The sequence below is a fragment of the Plectropomus leopardus genome, chromosome 13, assembly GCF_008729295.1.
Source record: "Plectropomus leopardus isolate mb chromosome 13, YSFRI_Pleo_2.0, whole genome shotgun sequence".
Lineage (NCBI taxonomy): Eukaryota > Metazoa > Chordata > Actinopteri > Perciformes > Serranidae > Plectropomus > Plectropomus leopardus.
In genome coordinates this window covers 7,833,942-7,859,600 of record NC_056475.1, presented here as the reverse complement: position 1 = coordinate 7,859,600, position 25,659 = coordinate 7,833,942, and the positions used below count along the sequence as shown (strand labels likewise).

Here is a 25,659-nt window from a genome sequence, read left to right as displayed (position 1 = left end):
TCAGAAGGCCATTATCAGCCCTTTGAATGGCTTTTACTGATTTGTTAGGTTTCATTTTTCTTAGGTTTAGGCACGAAAACGATGTAGTGGCTTAGAAAAAGACCATGGTTGGCCGTAAATATTAGTTCCACATGGGACTCAAACCTTATACTCCTTGGTGAAAGTCCTGCGTTTGACCTGTAGACTGTATAAATAATGGAAATAGCTACCGTAATGTCACCCACTGGTTTGTGGACTGCCATTTTGGAGCCTTGAGTTCAGCATTTCGGCTGTCAGCATCTTGGATTTTGAAATTGGACGAGGGGTTGGGAGCTGTGGAGGAGCGAGGGGTGGATCCAACGTATAGACTGTGGTGATGCCTCGCAGACAGCCTGTCACTTAAAGTGGCCTTCCCTTAATTATTCGTAACTTTAAGCCTTAGTAAAATGCAAACAGGTGAGTCACCTCCCATACAAAACCAAACGATTTTTTAGAGCAGACTGTAAACATGTTTATTTCTGCTGTAAAGTTGGGAATTTTACATGGGTGTTTATGAGGAATTTACTTTGTTTTCAAGACAGCCTCAAGTGGCCTTTAAATGAACTACAATTTTTGGCACTTCCATGCGAGGTTCATTTATCAGCCTCGCAGGTTGCAGCTTGCTCAGGATGCCACTACTCCACTGTATCTTTACATAGAAAATAGTGGTTTGATATGATATTAAAGCTCTAAATGTTGTATACAGCACCTTGAAGTAAAAACTGGCACACTTCCTCCCCCAAAGATCAAAACTATGGCTATGAACGAACAAAGAAATCCTAAATTTGAATGATTGTTTGGTCTTGAACTGATAGGGTTAAAGTCAAACTGTCTGATGACCAGTGTTCAGAAGGTTACTTTAGAAATGTAATAGGTTACAGATTACCAATTACCCTGTTAAAAATGTAATAATTTACATAACTAATGACTATTACATTTGATTACTTTTTGATTGTTTTTCTAACAAAAGCTTTAAACAGGGCAATGAAGCTGAAAAGACCTAAAAACATAATAACATAAATGTGCTCAAATTGGTCTCAAAAGCTTCGCTGACACGTGTTGTCCAAAAATATGCCAAAAGAAGCCATTTCTGCACAGCAGAAAGATGCAAAACTTTTTATTGGAAAGAGATTTTTTATATGTAAGCCTTTGCAATCACCACCACTTTGATTAGTAACTCATGAAGTGTGTATTTATTTTCTAATTTAATTACTGTAACTAGTTACTTCCCAACAGCGTTAATGACAGATTCATGTTTGACTCTTTCTGTTTGAGAATCTATGTTTAAAGAATTTTGCCCATCTTGTCCTCCATTCAGAGTCAATCTTTTGGACAAGAGTGTTTCCGCTCAGTGTACTTGTTAAAGAGATGAAAATGGCAAAGAGCACAGCTGCACTTTTTATTCCCGTGTTTTTGACCAACCTGGTTAGTCTTAACACCAGAAGTGCAGTGTACTGTTTGATCAGTCCTGACACATCCCGAACTGTGCCTCTGCTCGCACTCGCTGCAGTCGACTTCACAATGAGTCACTGCAGTACCAAAGAGGCGCAGGCGAGAAAAATGCCACTTTGTGAAAATGCCACTTAGCTCATCACAAAAAAATGAACAGAAAAGCTCTAATCTCAAACAAATTGCTATTGCTGCTCATGTAAACATAAAACACATCATTTCCTGCACATCTGAGAGTGTTTTACAATAAAAGCAAACTTAAAAATTGTGAAAAGGTTCAATAAGTACTGCTCCATGTCCTCCATCAGTGACAAAGAGGGAACAAATCTGACTTTTATCGATAAAATCAAACATCTAACTCAACGCTAAATTAATGTAAATCAAATTTTCAGTCAAAACCCTCATTATGAAAGCTTTTCACTATCTTTCTTTTGTCATAAGGTTTTGTCCTCAAGTACAAAAACACACTTCTGTCTATCCTCACTTCAAGGTCTTTTTGGGACATAAAATCCCAATATGGTCCAATACCACAAGCTTGCATCTACTTTGATCCCACTGCAAGGTCAGCAGCAGCAGAAAGACACAAATCAAATCATCACCTCAGAGATCCTCTAACAAGCTCCACACCTCCGCCTTTCTTCTTTACCCCCCCTACACGCACGCACGCACGCACGCACACGCACACAGGAAGCTCAGCTCTAATGCTCCACTAACTCCTGGTAGTATTAATACCACCAGAGACCGCTGGCCTGTTTACAGTTTCATTTCAGATGGGTTTAATTATCTGCTCAGGAAACAACACACAGGAGCTGTGATTCAGACAGATTAAGTGGAACTGCAGATCAACACTTGTTGTCCAGTTAAAACCTTCTGTAAAAGCTTAATTCTGCACAAAACACGACGTGTTTGATACATGAATGTTAAGTTGATGTCAGGCTGTGTTAAATGATTAAAACAGGGCTGCTATCTTATAAGGATCGCGGTGTGTTACCTGTACCTGCTACAGTGGTCAACTTACAGTATTTGTACTACTAAACACAATAAACAACAGTTTCATATGACATGGCAGACTGAATGACAGACCCAGAGTAGTACCTCCACTCAGACACCATGACAGTAGCCAGGTTTTCATCAACCTCAAATTGCACAAATTAAAATTATGAATATAAAATACACCTAATGGAAACACATCAATTTTGAAAAAACTCCTATTTATCACAAAAAAAGTCTTTATGCTCACATGAGGTGGTATTTCAGACGATTTAAAAAAGCCATATTTTGCAAAACTGCAACGGAAACACGCCTACGTTGCCTTTGATTGGTAATAATGAAGGCCAGTGTGGTGTCTGCAATAGAAATAAACCTCCTAATGTTTTGAACATCCATCACCATGCTTCTTGGAATGCTTCCACTTTGTTTTTTTTCAAACTGCAGTTAACGTACTGTCAATAATATGGAAATATAACAAACATATATTCACAATAAAAGCCTTGCAGCATCTGAATCATGATTACTCCTGTTCCTGGTTGGCTTTTAATTTGAAACCTCTGCGAAAGTGTTGAGTTTCACTGACAGCAGCTTTGCAGCAATGAAAACAGTAGAATCAATATTCATTAAATACTGAATAAAAAAAAGAGAAACTCAGAGCAGCAGATCAGTGAAGGACGTGGCTCTGTTGTTTTACTGATGGAATTAATACGATGAATAGAAACATTAAACTTAATTTACCATGTGAGCTGTGTTTTTTAAGTAGGGATCATATGTTTCTTTATTTAGTTGTGTTGGCCATAACTCTGCTATAACTTTAATACTGGCTTTTATTTGAGAAGTGAGGATGACATTTTAAAAAGCACAAGTATATTTATATTTTCTTGGCTTTATTATGATTTTCAAAAGGTCATCAGAATAACAAATGACGAACAAAATGTTCTGTTTAGTACATCTTTGCTTTTATGTCCTCTCTGCTGACAGTTTGAATGAATGGATTTGACTTTGATGACTAACATCTAGCCAATTAATTAGCTTTAGGAGCAATTTTTCTATCAAAAGCCAAGCTGCTGCACAAATGTATTATTAGTACTAACAGATTAGAAGAAGACACAATATTATTGTCTCTAAATACCATCATGAATCTTACTGACAGCATAAAATTAATGTTTGAATGAGATGAGTCGGCGTAGATGAAAAGCTCATTTCTGTCTAAAACGGTGCTGCACTTTAGAGAGCTGGGAGAAGAGCCACTTCCTGTCATAGAAAGAGAAAAAAGAAACAAAAGCTCTTACCCCGTACACCAGCTCCCCGACCATGCCGTTCCAGATCTTCGTCTCTGGGTCCCTGGCGCCGTACTTTCCATCGGGAACGATGGAGATTTTGTACTTGATGCCGATGTGTTTGGCAATCTCGGAGGCCAGGTCCACGCAGTATCCCTCGTACTGGTCGTTGCCTTCGTACATCTCCCAGTTCTTCTTGAGCATCACATAGGGACCCTCCTAAACAAGGGACCATAACCAGTGAACCAAACCGTCAGACAGACAGACACACAGACATGAGGGCTCGCACAGTGACGCACCAACAGACAACAGAATGACAGAAGAGAACTTCAGCTCATTAATACCAACCAGGGTCGAGATAAAAGATGCCCTGCAGAGTTTTCGACCACTATGAGCACTATGGAGCAATGTTTAGATGAGCGGGCCCTCGTTTTGTTTGTATCTCATGCACAAACATGCAGGTGATGCATTTTTGCTGATGGTTTCATGCAATTTTTGATATTCGGTGGCAGTAACACCTCTTGAAACACAGAATGCTCCAGAAGATGATTGCTATCTAGCAAACACAGATTTAAAAAATACAATACAGGAAATTTAACTTTTTTTTATTAAGCCTCAAGGAAACACATGATACATTTGGGTGAGAAACAATTCATCTAAATCTAAGTTTGTTAGTTCTATTAGAAAACTCTACAGGGTACCTTAAGCCTCACAGTTTATGAAATGGATTTTCTTCCATACTGAACATGGAAAACATTTGTTTTGACAATAAACGATACAAAATAGTTAAATTTTAAAGCTGCACTTGGCTAAATTTTATTTAAAATTCTCAAAAATCAGAGTTTGGCATCATAACTGACTCATATGATGCAGTTGATTAATTCACTTCAAAGGTGCAGTCAATTTTTTTGGAGAATGGTACATTTTTTACCCCAATTAAGTCCACATGATCAGTGTTAACAACAATGTGGACAGTATCACATGGTAATGCGATAGCTTCAACGTTCATCTGGCAACAAAACAACGTGCCATAGTCACCAAATTTAGCCAAAATTGACACAAAATACAATTATTTAAACCACAGAATTTAAAATCACTTTTCTTAAACAACTTAATCTTCAGCTTCTGCTGAACGGAAATTTAAACTCAGTGATTGGATTTCATGTACTGAAGCCTCTTTTACACTGCCTGTTCGAGGCACCATTCTGTCTCGCCGCTCTTTTAAAAGATATGATCGCAGGATGGCGGACAGAGTTTTTTTGCCTTTAAGCTGCCAGCGGAGGTAGTCACAGTGCCGAATCAAAGTTTGTGTAAAGGAGACAGCCGGCAGGATGGAACCATGCACAGGACGGGTGTGACATTTTGATGATGTGTTATGTGTGCGACCCACCATGGGACATTCAAAAAGCAGCTAGCAGGAGTTAGCAGCTAACTCAAAGAACAGCAGCTGTAAATGTCTGCAAACTGGATTCAGCAATGAGATTCAGGAGCTGTTTACCCTCAGAGCAGGGGACGAGATCAGCCGCCGGATCACTGAGATGATTGTCATCCCTATGTCATGCCATTGTTAGTGTTATAAAACACTGCCTAGACTTTTGTTATATGTCACACTAGAGGCCAATGCTGTTTTGTTAAACGTCACACCTGTCATGCCTCTTTTGCTTCCGCAATGCCAGCATGCTACCTTAAACCTCATACTGGGGCGGCATTATGTTTCCATTATTTGGTTCTGTGTGGCAAAGAGAAGGCAGCATAAAGAAGGGACTCTGTAGTGACCCTATTGTGCGATCTCTGTATACAAGAGGGCTTAAGGTGCCCTTCTAGAGTCATAAATAACTTCTTGATTTCTTATGTAATTGATTTTTTATGTAAACAGGCTTGTACCTTTGGCTTTTTTTTAAATCAAAGACGTAGGATATTTTTGAACAGCATCTTTTGCACTAATTCTACTAGGAGAATTTGTGTCCATCCAATATGTGGAAGTGCTGCAGCTGTCTCCTAATATTATTTGCAGAAAATGAACAAGACTTTTACTTCTGTATCCAGGACTCCGACATAAATTCTCCCACTTTGCACCTCAGTTTAATAATTCACATTTTCATTTTCCACTACCACCTGAGTATATCAAGGTGGATAAAAAAATTGCAAAGTGCAGCTTTAAATTTAATGACTTAAACTGCTGAAAGATAATTTAGAGTACAACAGAAAGAGATTCATGTGTAATCATAATGACAGCCTCATGCTATATATACACAGCCCCGACTGCTTAGGCAGGAAGAAGGAAAAAAATCATCAAAGTGTTAATGTGGATGCATGATACAGAAAGACTCAAAGAGAAGGGAGGAAAGTATGACTAAGCAGAAACGGAGGCAGACATAAAGCTGAAGGGAAGTGAGGAATGAGCTGCAGTCAGACTCAATGACTTAATACCTAAAACAAGCCTTGAACACTTACAGTAATCAGGGGTGGCTACATCAGTCTACACTGTGACCAGCGGTAGGTTATAGATCATTAGATCCGCTCTCGCTAAGAAAGCGATCTAAATGTAAACCTCGTCGGGCTTCTGTGCTCATATTTCCAAACAAATTAGTTTTGTCATGGACGGCGGCCGATTGCATATTGAGAAAGGAGAGCAATTTATTCCTGCGATGTGTTTGCTTGACATTGCCTCGGGCAAACGCAAGGTAAACCAAAGTCTCTGCAGTGGGGAGAGAATGCAAATGCTCAGCTGAGCCTGCGGCACAACAAAATACTGTACAACATAATGATGGCAAAAGTTTGCCATTTTATCTCAAAATAAGATATTTGGAATCTGAAATCTGTGTTTCAGAACAGAGTACTCCAACAACAAAAAATGTCAATACAACAAACTGTCATTGAAGACTGGTATTTAGGCTCACACCCTGCAAAATTTACACAAGATGCACTTTTTAATTGAAGCGGGTTATAAAGCATCAAGTATTAATAATAAAAGAATTTTAAAAAATGAATAAGCTTATTGCAAAATACAAAGATTAATGTTTTGCCTTTAACTATAAAGTACCCATCATTTCTTATTGCAATTCTCATCAGAATAAAAGGACAGTAATATAATTTGCATGTCTAAAAGCAGATTAACCTTCTATCCTTGAGTATTATCCTGCTGTGCATGAGATCATTTGTAATTGAAGTAATTGAATCAAATGTAAAATATATTTATGAATATGGAAAACGGAAGAAGAATATAAACTGACACAATAAAGGTTTTTGACATTTTTACACCCTAACCCCTAACCCTTTAAAACAGAGTAGGTTACAATGTGTGACCTACCTAAAGAGCCTTTTTATTTCAGTTTTTATTCAGCTTTAGGGAGGCAAACTATCAAATAAATTTGCAAGTATTTAAACTAACTGCCACACAGTAAACCCGGAGCCTGTGGGATCCCTGAGGGGGCTGTCTGTTTGTTTTTGTTTGTGTTTTCCTTTTGTCTTAAGCATCAGAATTTCTTTCAAGTCATGATCTTTAATATTTTTCATGAAATCATACAATTTATTGCATTTCCAGCCTTTTTTCCAGCTATAGCCAGTCAATTTCTTTATATTCTGTTGTAGCTTTCATTGCTGGTAGCGAAGTCTGCCATGACTGCATGACATTTAAACATCCTACACAATTCACAGGAGATTAACAGGAAAGGAGGATGTAATCCAGCATTTTTATTTTTAAATGTATCAAAAAATAAAATAAGCCTCAACAACGCGTTTTCATCCCAACTTGTCAAATACCGCTGCTTTGTCAATGGACCTACACCTCAAGACATGATGATACACAAGATACCCATCCAGCATCAGTTCAGGATGGTCAGGGTCGCGGTTTCAATTTGTTTTTAAAGAAAATCTACAGTTTCCAAAGTTGCCAGCGGCATTACAAACTGCTGCCGACCAGTGCGCTTCATAGTGCTGCAAAAGGTGCTTCTGTGCATCGGTATCTGACACCAAGACCACTGACAAAGTGGCGGTATTAGTAGTGTTTGCTGGCCTCACTGTTTACTTTCACTCTGTCAGCGTCCTGTTAGAGCTGTATTAGGTTACTGCTAATGCTAACTCGTCATTTCCTACTGTCTGCTTCACATTAAAAGCAGTCACTGAAAACATGATGTATCTGTCAGTTAGTGCTAACGACAACAAAATAAAAAAGTGTCAATATTGGTTCAATTTGTTTGTTTTTAGTCTACACACAAAGGTGGTTGAAATAAAATTTCGACACATGATGGCTTTAACTGTCCCACGAGCGCCACTTCAATGAAAGCAATACCATCTTTTCTTTCACTAAAAACTCCAAATGTTACAACGGCTGAAAATAAAAGTCACGCTTTGCTTTTAATGAAACTCGATCATGTCAATGATGAAGACTTAATTTACAAGTTGATCTTTGCAGATGTTTTGGATGCACATCAGAGGTCGGAAACAGCTCTATTCCATGTGATTTATGATTGCAGGGTGTATGACAGTGCTGGCAGCCAGAGGAGCAGAGGGAGTGGCAGAGATAAAGGATGCAGTCAGTGTTTCTGGCATGAGAAGAGAGCGGTGCTTCAGAGGTCTTCACAGCAAAGGCCAGCAGGGCTGACAGGCTGGTCAATAATCCCAACCACACTGCTTCACTCACTGCCTAATGAGACTCATTAAACACGCCATTAAAAGCACACACACACTGCAGGGTGCACTTGATGTTACAAATCCATACATGCACACATCAGGTTACACACAAACACACATCAGCATTGTTAGACTATGCTGCCTAAAATCTTTTGTTTGTGTGTTTTGTGCATTATGCAAGATAAACAATCTGCTGCACTTTCTGTTTGGATGTGAGTAATAATACACAGCAGTGATGGTCCTTATTTTGCAATAACTTGACCACAAAAAAACAACATTTTATGAAGCGAACACTCATTAATGCTTCTCAGTAAGTGACTCATTTCTGGGCCTCAGTCATCAGTAGCCACTCGAGGCACTAATCCAATTTTTATTTAAATTTAATGTGGCTGCATGGCATTGAAAAGAGGAGCACATTTAAAGCACAAATGGGAAAAATATTTGCACATGTCCATTGTGTGTTTTTTTCCTTCAAATAAAGTGCACTCAACTGACTGCTGTAGTGGGACATCACGGCCTTGTCAAGGGTTTTAGATCACAATGGTGCTTTAATAAGAGCCAATATTGTTACAGCTGAGCCTAAACCACATATACAACCTGTACAATTACAGTAGTCAATGTCTGCTACTAGCAGCAATAATGAATGACAATAATGAACATAAGTAAAAAATGAAAATTAAAGCATGGGGAAAAAAGCACCATTGTTGTATTAAATCACTAGATTATTTTCTTTTCCTCTTTTTTGATTACAAAAAACTGCTCTGTTTGGTTTCTTTTAAAATGTAATATGTTTTGGCAGTTACTTTATAAACATCCACATTCCCACAAACACACAAGAGGCCTCATGCAACAACATTTTTTGTGCTCTTACCCTAAGCCTATTGTCTCTCTCTTTTTGTAAGATTGAATCAATTGGAGGCCTGTTGGATTTAGTAAGTCATCTTAAGTGGGAAAAAAACCCTGTAAATTATTCAATGTAATCATTAGCAGAATAAACGCCCGTAAATTGCCGTGCAGGGGCTAACTGTCAGGAGAAGAAAACCAAGCAAAAGTTTGGGGCCCACCCCAAAAACTGTGGAGAAGATTTCCCCAATGGCCACCAGTTTTGGCAAATTTTGCAATGATAACTACAAACCCCCTTAAACCTCCCATAAAGCACCACACAGTGCACTGCCGCTGTATATTATTATTGTTATTAAATCATTTTTTTCCCCTGTGCACTGTTTGTACATGGATTTTTGTTCATGGCTAAAATAAATTCTAACTAAAATGAATCATTATTAAGTGCCCCTTGAGAAAAAATCTGTTTGTTCAAGTGGTTCTTGCATTAGGCCCAATGTGTTCTCAAACATCTGTGTAGGTGCCTGTCAGGAGGGATTTTAAGTATCACAACAGTCTCTATCCACAAAATCCAAACACATCCTCCTCCCTCAGACTTCCTTGAACAAAAGCCAAACAAAAACAATAATTATAGCAGGACCTTGTCTGTACTTTCCGCCCCCTGGCAGATTGAGAGTGTGCCAGGTGTAAAGTGCAGTGGAGGAGTTTAAAGCCAAAGACGTACTCAATCAAAGCTCTCAGCCTCGCCCTGCCAATAAGATGACAGTCAAACTTTGTCCTCGTCTGTGCGAGCTTCACTGTTAATACACCGACCTCCAGGCAGCTTTGGGACTCTGTTCACGCCTTTAGCCAAACGCAAATAACAGCTATATTCACTATAACTTCAATCCATGAGGCCAAAGCTAACACATTTAAGGTTCTGAAACTGTCTTTAGCTTTAATCAAAAACTAAGTATTAACTTCAAAATGAAAGCCAATAGCTGTTAGCTTAAAGATTTTCAGAACGCTAACAAACAGTAGTATCTGACTACGAGCCCCCTTTTTGGATTGTTTCCCACTGAGAAGTTTAGGGACGTGGCTGTGCACTTCTCGTTAACTGTGTATTGCCTCTGTCAGGTTAATTTTTTTTATTTCTTAGTTGGTCTTTGCAAAGCAGGCATGTAACTGTGTCTATGGAGCAGGAAAAAAATCCTATCCTCCCATTTTGGGTCTTAAATTTGACAGTACCAGGCAGTATGGATAAAAAGCCTAATTTCCACTAAGCAGTGCGGTCCGATTCAGTTCTGTTCTTAACACATTAGAAAGCTATTTTTGCATTTCCATTGTCAAAAGTTGTAGATGATACCAACAGCATCGTACTGTCCTGTTTTTTAGTCACTCCTCTGCTGAGGTACCTAGCACACTGATCTGATACTAAAAGGCGGAGCTAGAAACACTGCAGTCCTTTGATTGATCAAGAGCAAATCAACACGCTTTTTCCAGACTTCCTAACGACTGCAACAGACTGAAAACAATCCAGCCTGTTCTTTTTGTTCTGAAAATGTCAGCGTGCAGCCTTGTTCTGAACATTTTGCTGCACTGCCGATGAAGTGAGAGTGCAGAGAGTTAGACGGAGCAATGACACAGCTACTACTATCAAGAAACAACCTGCCTTTATTTAATCTAGGATTTAGGTATATCCATTCAGGACGGCATCGGTTCCACAGTTGCTATACGTGGTGGCTTAGCAGGCCAGGTTGGGGTCTTGGTTTTAGGTCTGCGTCACATCACGACAAGGATGACTACAATAAACCAAACATCTGACATCTGTCAGAACTGGGGATACAAGCCATAAGTCACAGCGAAGGGATACGTAACGATTACAGTGCACCACCTTAGCTCCTGGATTCTGTCTGCGCTTTAGCTAAGATCTGGTGTTCACATAAACGTGACAGAAAATCAATAATGACATCATCACCACTTCTTTTGTTCTTTTTGTTCTAGTACAAAGCCTCACAAGAGTCTAAGTTAAGAGATGCCCCAGGGTACGGCGCGTTAACTTTCTGCAGTGGAAAAGACTAAGAATTTACCTTTAAAGATACACGATGCAGGACAAAAAATAAAGTCATACCAAACTAACCCCTCTCAATCATCACTTATGACCCACTAGAAGAGTGCAGCTATGTATTAATCTACGGAAATACTGTATTTTTTTTATTTCCTTTTTATGTTTGGGACGTTACCGGGTACAGCGCGCAGGGGGTCGGGACTTTATAAAAAAGGTAGCGACAAGATGTCAGGCTGTGAGCAGCACGCATCTGAGAGGAAGCAAATATTGGCACATGTATTAGAGACACAGCCCCGAAAAACACAAATGTAGAAAATCTAGATTTGGCTTTCACTTTTGCTAGTGATTTGTAATCAGTACACAACAATGCCTGAATAGCACACCTTTAAATCTACAGGCAGATAAAAAAAACTGACACTGACTTCTCAGCCGTGCATCGCTAATGTAGTACTCAAGATAAGGCTTGGTCTTTCTCATTGTTCACTTACACATACACACATATGGCATAAAAGAGATAAATGAAGAGGGATCTTCATTTGTATTTTAGATGTTTCTATGGGAATGTAGATTTTTTTCTATCAATTTGAAGAGTGCTTACGTTTTGCATGTTTCATATTTTATCTTAAGTGCGTAATGCACTGTGTGACTGGTCATCGTCTGGTCTTGGTCTCATTTAAAGTGGTCTTGACTACACTGCTATGCATACAGCAACGAGACAGGTCTGGGATAAAATAAGCATATATATACTGAAACCACAAGGAAACTAGCCGAAATGTTGGATGCCAAGCAAGCGTTTCCAAACATGATGAACTGCTCATTTATAACTGCTCCTTACAAGTTCTTAAGACACGGTGGCAGCTTTGATGCAATATAACTGTGGGACACTTCATTAAGTTTAAACAAACATTACTCTCACGAACATTAAAAAAGCGGGAGTGAAAGGCAGCCATCATCATGAAACTATAATATCATGAAGCATAAAAGCGTGATGGATATGAACGGGGATGATAATGACAGCATTAGTCTTTCTAAGCTGTTTTAAAGCTTACAGGAAGCCGTCTGAGTGTGTAATGTACTGTACGGCGGAGCAGGTAGTCGGAGAAAGTGACAGATTTAGTGCAAACAGGAACTCAGTTAGACATAATGCATATTCACATTCTGGTACCGCCTCACTTTATAGCTCTGTTGCAAAAAAAAAAAAAAAAAAAAATTACAAATTCAAATCAGGATGGGATTCAAGCTGTGATTGGCCACACACCGGGCATGACAATGTATGACTCTAACACACACAAACACGTGTAGTGGGAGCTTGTTTATGCTAGTGAAGAGACGCTATGCGGTTAGGGACCCATTTTATCCCCAATGGGTGTCCATCCACAAGCACCATCCTTAAAAAAGACAGTGTCTTTCTCCCTCCATTTGCATTTCATTTTCCTCTCGAGGGGCTCCATTACGGCTCTGAGTGGCTCCATTTCTTGTTCAGTTTTCTGAACTGGGTGTCCATTAACATAGTTGCCGTGTCTCTCCTCTCGCCCAGTGTCTTTAGGGCTTCATTTTGGCTCGGGTTGTTGTGTCCATCACTGCCATTAAGGGCTTTCATATCCTGCTTGCGTCCAACTGGGGCTCAGTTTCTTAAAATGGGGTTCCTCATCAGGGGCTGAAAAGAGGGAGGGATTGTGCTGAGCTGTGACTCTCTCTCATTCCCACCTCCTCCCCCGTCCTCCACTCAGCTGCTACATGTACGCTCAAAATCTGGCTGCTTTGCTGCAGTCAGCCATGTCAGAGTCACTGCTACAGCCAGAGATCGACATGCCATGCAAAGGCCATTCTCGTCTATCATGTGTAAAATGACTGACTGATATCGTAGCTGTGTGGAACTCTTTTATGAACTCTTTTATCTGTGCAATGAGAACAAAAACGTCAGTAACCGCAGATGTTTGACTGCTTTTGGAGATGTTTATTGGTGCAATAAAAGAGAATGTAAGTTGATTCTGAATTTGTGTGATGGTTTACTGAAGTTTATATTGGAGTTATAAAAAGTAAAGCCCCTTTCTTAAGAGTCTCTTTACTGATAATGTTGTGACAAAGCATGTGTGTGCTCCCTGAACTGTGCTGAGTCACAGACCAAACATAAGGACTTTCAAGGCAGGTAAAGCACTGAAATCTGAGCATTTCATGGTAATATGCATCCTCGCAAACTTCCTCAGTCCACAGCTAAATAGTTTTAATATAAATCCTAAAATATGTGACATTCAAGGGTTTATGTGTGATGAAATGTTGGATATTTTTTCCACACTAAATCCTGTTAGTGCTCTTGTATTTATTCAGGCTACGCTTGGTGGATGATTGCGATCTCTACCTTGTTTCATGACAGATTTTGCCTAGTAACAAAATGGCAGTGAGGCTCTTACTCTCTGCTCTAAAGGCTGGCGACCAAACTTAACTTCTTATAATATTTTACATCGTAATAAAAATTCAAACTCTAATCTATGCGCAGTATATCTACAATATGTCTGCATCAGTGATAAAATACAGCATCAAACAAGAGAAATGACCCAGGAATGCAAAGTTCAACAAGAAAAGCTATTAACAGTGTTAAAGTACAAATACAGAGAGTACTGTAGTTATACTTGTAAAGCACCTCATTAAAAACGGAGGCGCTTTACAAGGAGAAGATGGTGAAGGGTAAAAGTGCAGCTGACTGCCAGACTTTAATGTCAGTGTAGGATGTAAGATGTGTAGCCACTCTGCATATCCCTCTGGTATCATGTTGAATGTGATCTGCAGCAGCACTAAATAATAAAGTCTAAAGAATATGACTGCATGCCTCAGTGTGAGTGTGTGTTGGCGAGAACATGCCGGTCTCTTACCATGATAGTAGTAACGACAACAGTGCGGTTCTCCATGCCAGAAGTGTCATTAGGAAGCAGCGGAGAGTCCTGGATCAGCACCAGTTTGTCCGCGTCATTCCAGTAGCCGATCTGCAGAGAAAACAGAGTATGAGATTGTGTGTGTGTAGATGTGCATTTGTGTGTGCGCACTAAACTAAACAAACCAAAAACCTGATTAAATAATCTGAAAAAGTCCACATAGTATCTTTTTTTAACTGAGCTTTCAACTGCATCTCATGGTCTTGAGCAAACTCAGGCTGCTCAGCTGTCAAATCAAAACTGACCTTCTATGATTAACTTGTAGTATTTCGAGACAAATATGTAATGTTAAGTAGTAATTTTATGAGAAAGTCAAACAAATATTATCAGAACACAGTTGTATATGTTAAGAGAAAATAAGTTAGAATATTTTGGCAAAAGAGTCCTACTATTTTAGTGTTATCAAATACTCTAAAGCAGTTAAGTCGTTTTTAAAATGAGTGGTTTCTACATTCGGATTAGTCTTGATCACTGCCAATATTTACTTGAAAAATTAAGACTTCTATCTCATCGTTCTTTGACAACATAATTCTGACCTTATTTTTGAGTCTATTTAATATAGCTTTTTGTTTTTTGACCTTTAACCTCTTCTCCTATCTGCTGATGAAGACCACGTTATGGGCTTGAAATCTTTGTAACACAGCAAACAATAAGATTCAGAATTATATCTTTAAACATATTTTTCAAAGTCAAAAATGTATTTTCAGGTCATTTTTTGTGTACTTTCTACACATTAATTCATCATGCTGCGATTCCGGTTGAAGACAATGAGCCTTAATAAGTGGTAACACTGATTTATTGCCCAGCCTCCGCTGAAACGCCCTCATGCAAGATTCCAATTTCAAGCTCGATGTCGTGCTGCCTCTGTTTGTCAAAAGCGATTTCATGTTCAGCTGACATTACTGTCGTCTTCCAGAAGTCCTTCAGGGTCAAACTGACCGACTGGAACTGACAGACATGATATGTTGTGGTCACAATATTAGCATCCTCTGTCTGTCGAGGGGAGGAACACGCTGCTGTGTGAGTTTTAATAAACAGCCAATATCTGCGAACCAATATTATGTCAAACTGATCTATTGATCCTATAATAGACACAGAGCTTTAACTGCAGCCATAAGCAGCTATAAGTCAGAGAGCCGAGAGACGCTGAGCGAGCCAGCTGGCTGCCGGTTGGCCACCGCTGGTGGGCAGCCGGAGGGAACGAAGAGCTGTGATTGGGTGATGGCTCCAGTGTACTGGGGCAACGGGATGATTGAGAAACATGGAAAATGTGGGAGAGAGGCTGTGACACACACACCGAGGCACACACACACACACACACACACACACACACACCATGTCCTGACAGGACCCTTGCTGTTCACAGGAAGACGGGCCAAAGCAGCTTTTGATTGATGGGAACTCCTCTCTGCTTCCTCACCCCCTCCCCCTCCTCCCCTCTACCTTGATTGCTCTCTATTTCATTTCATCCTCTCGCCATCGCTCTCACAAGTGCTCTCTCTCTCTTTTTCCCATTTTCCCCTGAATTTCGTCAACACACATCCATCCTCTCACATCACAAGCAGACATGGTGGCAGAGGCTGGTGCTTTTTTTTTTTTTTTACAACCTACTTATGATAATAGAAAATGCCACACTACACAGTGTCGTCCCAGCCCCCTGATACTTCACATGACAGCAGAGGATAGATTGTGCATGCTCACATGTACTGACTTGACTTGGACAAATATACACCCAAAACAGAAATGTAAGCAGTGTGGTGTGATGCTTTACCCGTCTGGGTCCATTATTCTTCAGTTCAAACACGTCCATAGTGTAGTTGACCCTGCGGCCATAGTGGTCAAACTGGACATTACCTGTTAATCCCTGCAGCCGGACCTGCACACAAGAGAGCAGAAACACATGCACACATGCACACATGATGTAACAGCAGCAGGAAGTAAGAATTTACTCCACAGAAAGGTTCAAGGGAAAAAATACAATTGAAAAGAGTAATGCACCCAAATTTGTACATATTCAAAAAACTTTTCAAGACTTCAATCACGTGACCAATAAGCACTGACGGAAGAAAACAAGGAAGCAGTACAGTCTTGTAAGGAGGCAGGTTGAGGTGGTGGATGGATAAAAAAAAATCCAGACTTTCCCCTGGAGAAGTGTTTGAAACCCTAACCCGAACTCTGCATCGTTTTCAGGTACATCCTCACTACTTTTCTTTCCCTAAACCCTAACCACAACTTTTTTTGTTTTGTTTTTACTCTTAGAGTCACAAAAAACACACAAAGGAAAAAACTTAAAATACAACAAAAAATATTTAAAAAAAACTACACAGCAAAAAGCAAAAAATACAAATAAATACATAAAAATAGAGCAGTGCAAGACACAAGTGCAATTTCAGAAGTAAGGCTCAGTATAACAACAAAATTATCCTTTAAAGAGAAATTAAAGGAATGCCTTTTGATAAAAATAAGTCTTCAAAACTGATTTAAAAGAGGATAGTGATGTAAAAAACTGGAGTTCATCAGGCAGATCATTCCACAATCGAGGAGCCCTGACAGCAAACTCGTGGCCGTTTTTAGACTTTAGGCATGAGGAGGAAACAGTCAGTAGGTTCCTGTCTGAGGATGACATGCAGCAAAAGGCTGAGAGTTGGAACTGAACACAGCTGAGTCTCCTCAAATCAGAAGATCGGTGTTTGATTTTTTATCTTTTAGAAGTCTGAGGAAAGCTAGCATACACCTTGCATGCATCTTTTATCTACTCCCTCTCTGTTCCTCCGTCTCTCACCTGTTTGAGAGTACGCTCCATGTCGATGCCTTGGTTCCATGGGGCGGCGGGGTTGGCAAGACAGTCACCAGCGTTCCCCCTTCTGGAAATGTCCACCTTCTGCCTGCGCAGGTTCCTAAAGGCCTCGGCCATCACCATCACCCCGTCGTACGTCAGTGCTGAGGTGTACTGTGGGACAAGACATACGCACGTTAGAGTGTGTGGGCACCGTCAGGTTACTATGCAGGTTTCTCTGGCAAGAAAAACAACTAAACGTCACATAAAAACACTGCAGCAGGAGTTATGGTTCAACTCTGGCCTGCTAGATTTAGTAAAAGGAAATAAACCTCAGTATGGTTGCACCATGCGATTTAAAAATTACAGTCTGTGTAACCTGGAGCCTGACCTGCTGCTCTGTCTGTTTTGGGTATATACAGCACTGGGACACACACACACACACACACACACAAAGAAAAGGTATGAAGCCAATTAAATGCTGATTTAGCTGGACAGGCAAAATGTTCTGCAACATTTGCTGGTTAGATTTGCTCAAACACAATCTGCGTGCGGCAGCCTCTGAGAGCACGCAGAGTTTCTGCAGGGCCAAGCAGTACCTCCTAACACCCTGGCTGTTGCGGAGAGGCAGCAGTTTTACTCTGCTCATTATTTTCTGGAAATAGAAAGGAGGAGAGGAAGTAAAGGAAGGAGCACATCCCCAGCAGTGGTCGCCTCCCAATTTCCCTTAACCTATCTTTGACTGCGTGTTGTGTAGCAAAGTAGGCTAAGCTAAATTGTATGGAAAGGTGACACTTGCTCTAATGGACTGGGACCGTGTACGTAGTTGAGAGCCCGTGTGTGTGAATACAGAGACAGAAGGTAAGGTACGTTTAAATGATCTATATTGTAAATTCTCACAAGATAAACCAACATAAATACAAACAAAAATTAAATATAGGCCTTTTAGTTCAGTTCATTGATTCCAGTATGGATGCGTTTGTTTCCGTTTTTTTTTCTTTTCAGGTCATTCAAGGTCTGTTCAGTTAGGTTCAGCTCATTCAGTACATGTTCCTACCACACTTTAGGTGTATTTCCACTACATGGTAAGGCCTCTACTCTACTCAACTGGCCTTTGGTATCGGGTACTTTTCTGGGGGTCGTTTTCCATTAGAATATAGTACCACCTCAATGTAGCTGATCGTCATAGCGACGCCATGAGACACTGCCATGATGTCAGTTTCAACTTTTTTCAACTTTGTTGTACAACATCACAATATTGACATTAAAATCGTGTTCATCTAAAGGAAAGGTACCTTTAAGTCAAGGTTAGCATCAAAATATACACATATTCAGGTTACAGTGACATAACTCAAAATATACTAATTCACAGGTTGAACATATTTTTTTAAAATCCAGTGGCAATGTGGCTTACTGTGCATGTAACAGTGGCTAATCACTCACATACAAATCAATCAATGCATCAGCCGTGATGCTAACTGCTAGGCTTACAGCTGCTCACCAACACCAAACATAACATAAAGCAAAATAAACAGTGGTAACTGAAGTTAGCAGTAGCTTTAGGTCATACACACGCAGTAGGATGCTTAAGAACAGCTTAACATACACATTGCAATGCTAACCGCTAAGCTAACGGGACTCAGTAGCAAGCTAACACACGTTACCATTGTGTATGCTAACCGCTAAGCTAGCAGGACTCAATAACAACTTAACATACATATTTAATGCTAACCGCTAAGCTAACGGGACTCAGTAGCAAGCTAACATACACAATGCTAACCGCTAAGCTAGTGGGGTTCATTAGCAATTGCACTAGGCGCTAAACTAGCGGTTAGCATTAGCAAACGAACACAACTTTACTAAACATGCAGATAGGCCTCACCGCTGGGGTGAAAAGGTTATATGTGTGTGGGGAATGATGTGTGCTCAGCACCGTTTGCCATGCCGAAACAGCCAGATGACAACAGGGAAACGTGGAAGTCCACCCGATATTGATAACCTGGGCTACAGTTGCCTCTGATTATTTGCGTCTACAAGAATCGCTCTCCGGAGACATACATTTCCCTGAAACTCACCTCCGGCAGGGCAGAAAACGAACTGAGTGAATGAGGAAAAAGGCAGGAAGATGGAGGAGTGTGAGCTGGGGAGAAAGAAAAGGAAAAGGCGAGTGTTTTGTCCAGCCGGGTTGCAGTCTGGCATTAATTATCCCGGCTAGCAGGAGTTCATTAACTTCGCCTCCAGCCAGGGGTGAATCCTATTCATTAGCCCACTGCTCACTGTGACATTATGGCTCTCTGCGGAGACTGCTGCACTCTATCCCCCTGTTACTCTTTGACAAGCTGCCCAAAGCAACACACACACACACGCACACACACACAGGCAAAGTGTGGGATAAACTCACTAACAGTCAGGAGCATCTTCACTGCAATTAAGGAGAGAGACCTGGAGAGGGGGATACATTGCGTCGATGAAGGGGTGGATCTGCCAGGATGGCAAATAGGGAATCACCAGAAGCCCCGAGATACAATATTATCACGATATTAAAGTCATGATGCAATATTATTGCGATTTTTAACCCTTTGAAATCTGGAGCGACATCACTTTTCTTGTGCTGCTTTCAGACCCCTGTTATAAGTATTTAAACCTTAGAGCTTGGAGCAAATTGATGTGAAATCTTCCAAAAACATGGGGGGGAAAGAAATGAGCAACTTGGTAAGATATATTGCACAAATTGCAACAAAATTTACACATTTAGAACATTATTTTTTAAAAAGCTAGGGAAAATGTATAGGAAAAAAAAGGGGAAAAAGCTAGGGAAAAACTATATATTAATGATCATAATTACACATTTAAAATTATGTTAGAAGATTATTATAGTTTTTTTAAGCACTTTTCTCAGATCACTATCTATCTTTTTTATTTATTTATGTATCTACCAATTGTCAGGTAATCTTATATGCTTTACTAATTTCTTGGGGTACTTCCTCTTTCGTTGCTCATTGCCTTCTTCCCATGTTTTTGAAACAAATCATGCCAATTTGCTTAGGTTTCAAAGGGTTAAATATATTGCAATATACTGAGTATAGGGATAACATGTATGATACATTGCAATTTATTACACTCTTTTAAGTGTAAATTATGTCCCAAAAGGACACTTTATTTGTTTTCTCTCAGAAGATAAAGGTTTCAGTCTGTTTATTTCACTTCAGTCATTTTTATTGCAGCAAATTGCATTAGTGGACTGAAAAGGCAATTAATTTAAATATTTTAGTAGGCTACCAAAAGTTAGATTTGTATTTGTAATGTTAATAATTGATAAAAACATTGATCCTTGACATCCATGTATCAATATGATATTGCCACGGAAAAATATTGTGATGATATACTGTGCAGCCCCTGTCTCCCAGTCCTGGCTGCAAAAAAATAACAGCTTGTTTTCCTGCTAAATGTGAGTGTAGATTTGCCAACACCCAATAGTAAGTCTCCATGCCACCCTCTTGCCACCACTTAATTATTACTCTAGATCCTTCCCTGTTTCCATGATCAGCCATATGACACAAGCTGGACTTAACCCATTAACACCTGGATTGACATCAGTTTTGTTGTGCTGTGTTTAGACGCCTTTGACAAGCATTTAACCCTCTAAAACAGAGAAAAATATATATATTATAGACGTTTTTATGTTGACGTCTTTCTTATGTCACTTCATTCTGTTTGTTTTTTAAATTTTACTTTTTTTTGCTTGTTGTCAGGAAATTTTCAAGCAACTTTTTACTGCTTTCTTGTAATTGTTTTGTCAATATCTTGTTGCTTGCATCTAAGTTGCTTGTTGCCTTCTTCCCATGTTTTTGAAAGAAATGGAGCCAATTTGTGTCAGTTAAAGCGTCATTAAACCCCCGAAGAACCTGCTCATTAGGGATGCATAAATGCGCTAAACGCTTAAATGCAAAGATCTCGATCAGATGTCAGTGTCAAAGCAACAGATAGAGATTACATGTTAATATCAGGTGGAAATGGGGTTAAGTATCAAAGCTCACTGTCATACAGCACAGGGATCTCTCATTAGTCCTCCACCTGCAGATTCATGAAACTGCTAAACACCAGGTATTACATTAGTCTTTGCAAAGTGAGTAAACATGCCAGGAGAAGGCCCAAACTCACCGGTAGTGTTCATATATTAGAAGAAAAACAGGGCTGCCTGTGACTCAGGCTGTGGACAAACTTAATGGGGAGCAGAGTAATTTAGTCTGAGTGGATTTCCAGGAGAGAGAGCAATTTATCAGGAAACAGAGAGAAGATAAACACACACACATACACGCAGAAAGCACAACCACACACATAACGTCATGCGATATCGCCCCGTGGTGTAAACTTTTAATTTGAACCACCCCAATCCATCAGACACACATACTACACACTGCTTGACTCACACCGTTTCCACCCCACTGCATCTGTTTTTTTAAAATAGAAATCTTTGTTGGGCACAGATTTGCTGGAGGGGCTGAAGGAGGTTTGCTGACCACCATGGCGTGATGCCTTCTTGCCCCAGTGCCATTTGCAATCTATGTGGCTGAAAAGAAGTGGGTCAGTCTGTCACATCTCTGCAGATGATGGCGGTGGACGAAGTGGAGCAGATTGCTGCTGATGCCTGTTCCTCGTGTGTGCAAGCTCATTTTATAAGAGTTTATTTATTAGTTTTTGCATCACAACAGTTTTTTTTCCTGCATTTCTGTATCAGTGTGCTGCTGTCTGCACCTTACAAACACGCTGCTGTATATTTATACCCTTTTCATATTATCTGGCACTGTCCTTTCTCGTGCTATCTCTCTTTGCTGCATCCGCTATTTTTTCGCCGTAGCAACAACTCCAGTCCCCCCTAGAGGAATCATTAAAATGAACCGTGGCTTTGCATGTTTTCGCCCATTAACTACAAATAGTGTGTAATTTACATGACTGCCCACTGTTCTTCAAACACACGCCATCAGCTTTAGATACATTTCTAACCCCCCAGGTCACTGATGGTTTAAGCTCATTTCACTACAGTCTGAAAATCAAACTGAGATTTTTAAACAGACTTAAAGGTCCAGTGTGTAGAGTTTTAGGGGAAATATTGAAAGAAACGAATTCTACTACAATAAGCGTGTTTTCTTTAGTGTATAAACAACAGAAAATTAGAATAGTTGTATTTTTGTTCCCGCCATGTTTCTACAGTCGTCCAGAAAAGACAAAACAAACACTGGCTCTAGGTAGGACAATTCACATTTTTGCTCCAGCCATGGTAAAACACTAATATTTTTTGTGAAACTGTTTATTTCCTTTTTTTTAAATCACTTTAAATCACCTGGTCTTTTGGTTTTTGAGAGAAAGAGACCGCTGCTGATATTTTCGGTTCCTTAACATCTGAATCAGCAATAAGGTGGAGCATATATTTAGAGTTCCCACACTTTTTCTTGTGCAGAATTTCTCGACTTTTCCATGACTTTTCCATGACTTTTCCATGACTTTTCCATGACCATGCACAATGTATAACCAACAGAACTCGATGATATATTTCCCTCCTTTATTCTTGCACCACTCGCCCAAAGTTATTCAAACTTATCAGATTCAAACTTTACTCAAACATGATTCCAGTTAGATGAGGAGAGGCAAAACGGGGAGAGAAAATTAAGAAAGAAAGCGTCATTCATTGACCCATCGATGATAGAGCTATGTTACATCAACAGCTATGAAAAATAAATTTGCTCTGATGCCACATTATGAGGAAGGTTATTCATAGAAGACTGATGTAACAAATAACTTCCATGATTTCTCCATCATGGAATTTACTAATTCCATGACTTCTCCAGGACTGGAAAACAAGTGTGGAAATCTATGACTTTTCAAGGTTTTCCTTGTCTGTGCATATTAAGTTATCCGAGAAAAAAGGTGAGCTCACAGTAGCAGATGCTGGGCTAACTGCCTGTCTTTTTTTTCCATGCAAAAAGAAACTAAATCCACATGATCTTTAGGAAAATCTTTTTTCTAAATCTACCACCAAGGAGTTTTACAAAGGGTTCGTGCTCACAGCTGCAGCACCAAATGACAATAAGTCAAACATTGTGTTGCTGTGCTGATCTGATTCGATACCTTGGGCGGGGCGTCCGAGCCTGGGTACTCCCTCTGATCCAGCTTATTCCAGCGCTGCATCAGTTTGATGACCATGGGGTTGCTGAAGTCCACCAGCTGGAAGCCCGTCACGTTGGCTCCACCGTGCATGAAGCGTTCCAGGTTGATGTCCTTAAAACCCTTCAGGGGCAACAGAGAGAGGAGAGAACGAACTGAATCCAGTGATGGCAGACAGAAACAAGTAAATGACAGAAACAATAACATTTTGAAAAATCCTCCTTTGGCTCCACCATCAGCCCTTCGAAACCACAGCAGATTGGTTTTATTTCTTTCTTGGCAAGAAATGTCCCACAAATTGCAAGAAATTAGTAAAAGATTATTTTAAAAAATGACCTAAAATGTGTTAAATTAGACCAGAAAATTAGACCATTATCCTGGGAAATTTCCAGAAAACTATATTTATAACTATTATAGTTTGATTTAAAATTAGGGTACAGAAAAAATAGGCTAATAAAATATATAAATTATAAACATCTATAATTTGTTATTTTCAGGGATTTTGAAGGAAATTTCCTTTTTTTGGTGCTTATTTCCAGGTAGTTTTTTTGTTTGTTTTTTTTTACTTTTTGTTTTGGCTTTTTTTTGGACCATGTGATCTTAAATTGCTCATTGCCCTCTCCTCTTGTTTTTGAAAGAAATCAAGCCAATCTGCTCAGGTTTCAAAGATTTAAGCTGCAGCATATATGAGGTGAATAAGAGCGGGTGAAAAATGGGTCTACATGCACTTTAGCACTGATCCAGGACCATGATACCGCACATCATGTTAGTTGTGGGCTGTCAGACGGAGCTGAGCATTACAGCAGTTTGGTGTCACACCTCAATAGTTTCCATGGTTTTGAATCCGAGTCCCTGATCGGACAGTTTTCAGTGCATTTTCAGTACCTCTCTATGCTCTCTTTCACAAATGCTCAGACAGAAATCAAGAAAAAGGCTTTTGGGTATTCTGCACCCTCATCCTGGAATTTGTTGCTGAATGACTTAAAACTCAAGGAGCTGGTGTCGTTAAATGCTCTTTAAATCTAAAATGAAAGACTTAGAAGCAGATTCTATAGGGTGTCGATGTTTTTAGCCTGCGTGGTTGTACAACTGACTCCCAGAAAATTCTCTTTTGACTCATAGATAGTTATGTTTTAATGCAAATTTTAGTGCTTGTAAATTGTATTTTGTCCCCCTTCGTGTCTCTGTCTGCAACTTTGTGCTTTCAATACTGAATGTCTTGGCCAAGTCTCCCTTAAAAAAAGAGATTCCTAATCTCAATGGGACCAACCTGGTTAAATAAAGGTTAAATAAATAAAATAATCCTGTATCCGAAGTATTTTTCTGAATAGTTTTTACAGGACAGGTGCACATTTATTCATGTTTACCAGAACACAGAACATACTCGTATGAACACTGGAATAATTCCTGGTTGCTGTAATTATTCCCGCTGCACATTCTGGCCCAAATGCACTGAGCTGATGCTTCAGCATCCTCATCCTTTAACACAAGACACACAGTTTCCCTGCTGAGCTGCAGTGAAGGGACAGTAAATCAAAAGGCGGGCATTTCTACTGTAACTTTAGAGACTAACTCCAGATGCAGAAGCCCAATTTTAGCTCTGGCTAATCTTAGCATGAAATTTTGCACAGAGTGAGGATTGTGGATTTTGTCCCCCATTTCTTCCACTGGAATCACATTAGCAAAAGGATCTCTAAAAAACCAAATACAGACAGACAGAAGAAAATACCAGAACACTCCTTCACTGAACATATGGGCATATGAATATTGTTTAAAGATAGACTTGAATGTGAGGCTATCCTTTCAGGTTATTTCTGCTGGTATTTATGTGCTGGTTCTGCTGCTTTGCACAGTAGAACAGATGAAGGTGACAAAATAAATAAAAGAGGATAAATGGTTGTTATGCAAAGTCATTCCATTTTTTTCATGATATGGGCATTATTGTTATTTTTAATATATTATCATACATCATCACATAAATTTTGCTATAATTTATGTGCAATGCTCTGAGCGAAGCCCGACACAGATTCTCTGAAAGTCTGCAGACTGTTGGACTTCGAGGGAACGTGCCTGTTAAGTCGAATCCAAATATTTGGATTCAGCCTTTTAGACACTGACTCATCCTGTAATGCATTTAATGAATGTATCATAGACTGAAAAGCTCAGGTTTCCTCTGACTGCTTTAAAAATGTGGTGTGATAGCGAAGAATTAAAGCAGAATGCTTTTTAGAAGATTTTATGTGAGATTTTATTTGATGTGCTTTTATGTGCCATGAAAATAAAAATTGTTTTAAACCAACTTTTTTTATTTTGGGGTTCCAATCACTATCTGTGCACTGCCTTTAATTTCAGATGGCATTTTAAAATATTTCAATCTTCTTTTTCTGGTCACAAATTGATATATTTTTATTTCATGTATTTTTTGTGGTATAGTTTATATTTGTACTAGAACTCATTCCAGTGAAGCTTAATTATTAGAATATACTGCTGTAATTACTGTATGTGTATTTAAAGTTTATTTTTTAGCCTTTAGCT

The 25,659-nt window shown here is 39.5% G+C and overlaps 1 protein-coding gene across 1 annotated transcript in view; it reads right to left on the bottom strand.

Moving 5' to 3' along the window:
- LOC121952359 (glutamate receptor 4) overlaps positions 1-25,659 on the bottom strand; it is a 143,515-nt gene that overhangs the window by 31,522 nt on the left and 86,334 nt on the right. The window contains exons 6-10 of the mRNA XM_042498982.1: positions 23,089-23,247; positions 16,969-17,136; positions 15,958-16,062; positions 14,127-14,237; positions 3,750-3,956 (exon numbers count right to left, since the gene is read on the bottom strand). Coding sequence (XP_042354916.1) covers positions 3,750-3,956; positions 14,127-14,237; positions 15,958-16,062; positions 16,969-17,136; positions 23,089-23,247 — 750 coding nt within the window. The remainder of the gene's footprint in view (positions 1-3,749; positions 3,957-14,126; positions 14,238-15,957; positions 16,063-16,968; positions 17,137-23,088; positions 23,248-25,659) is intronic.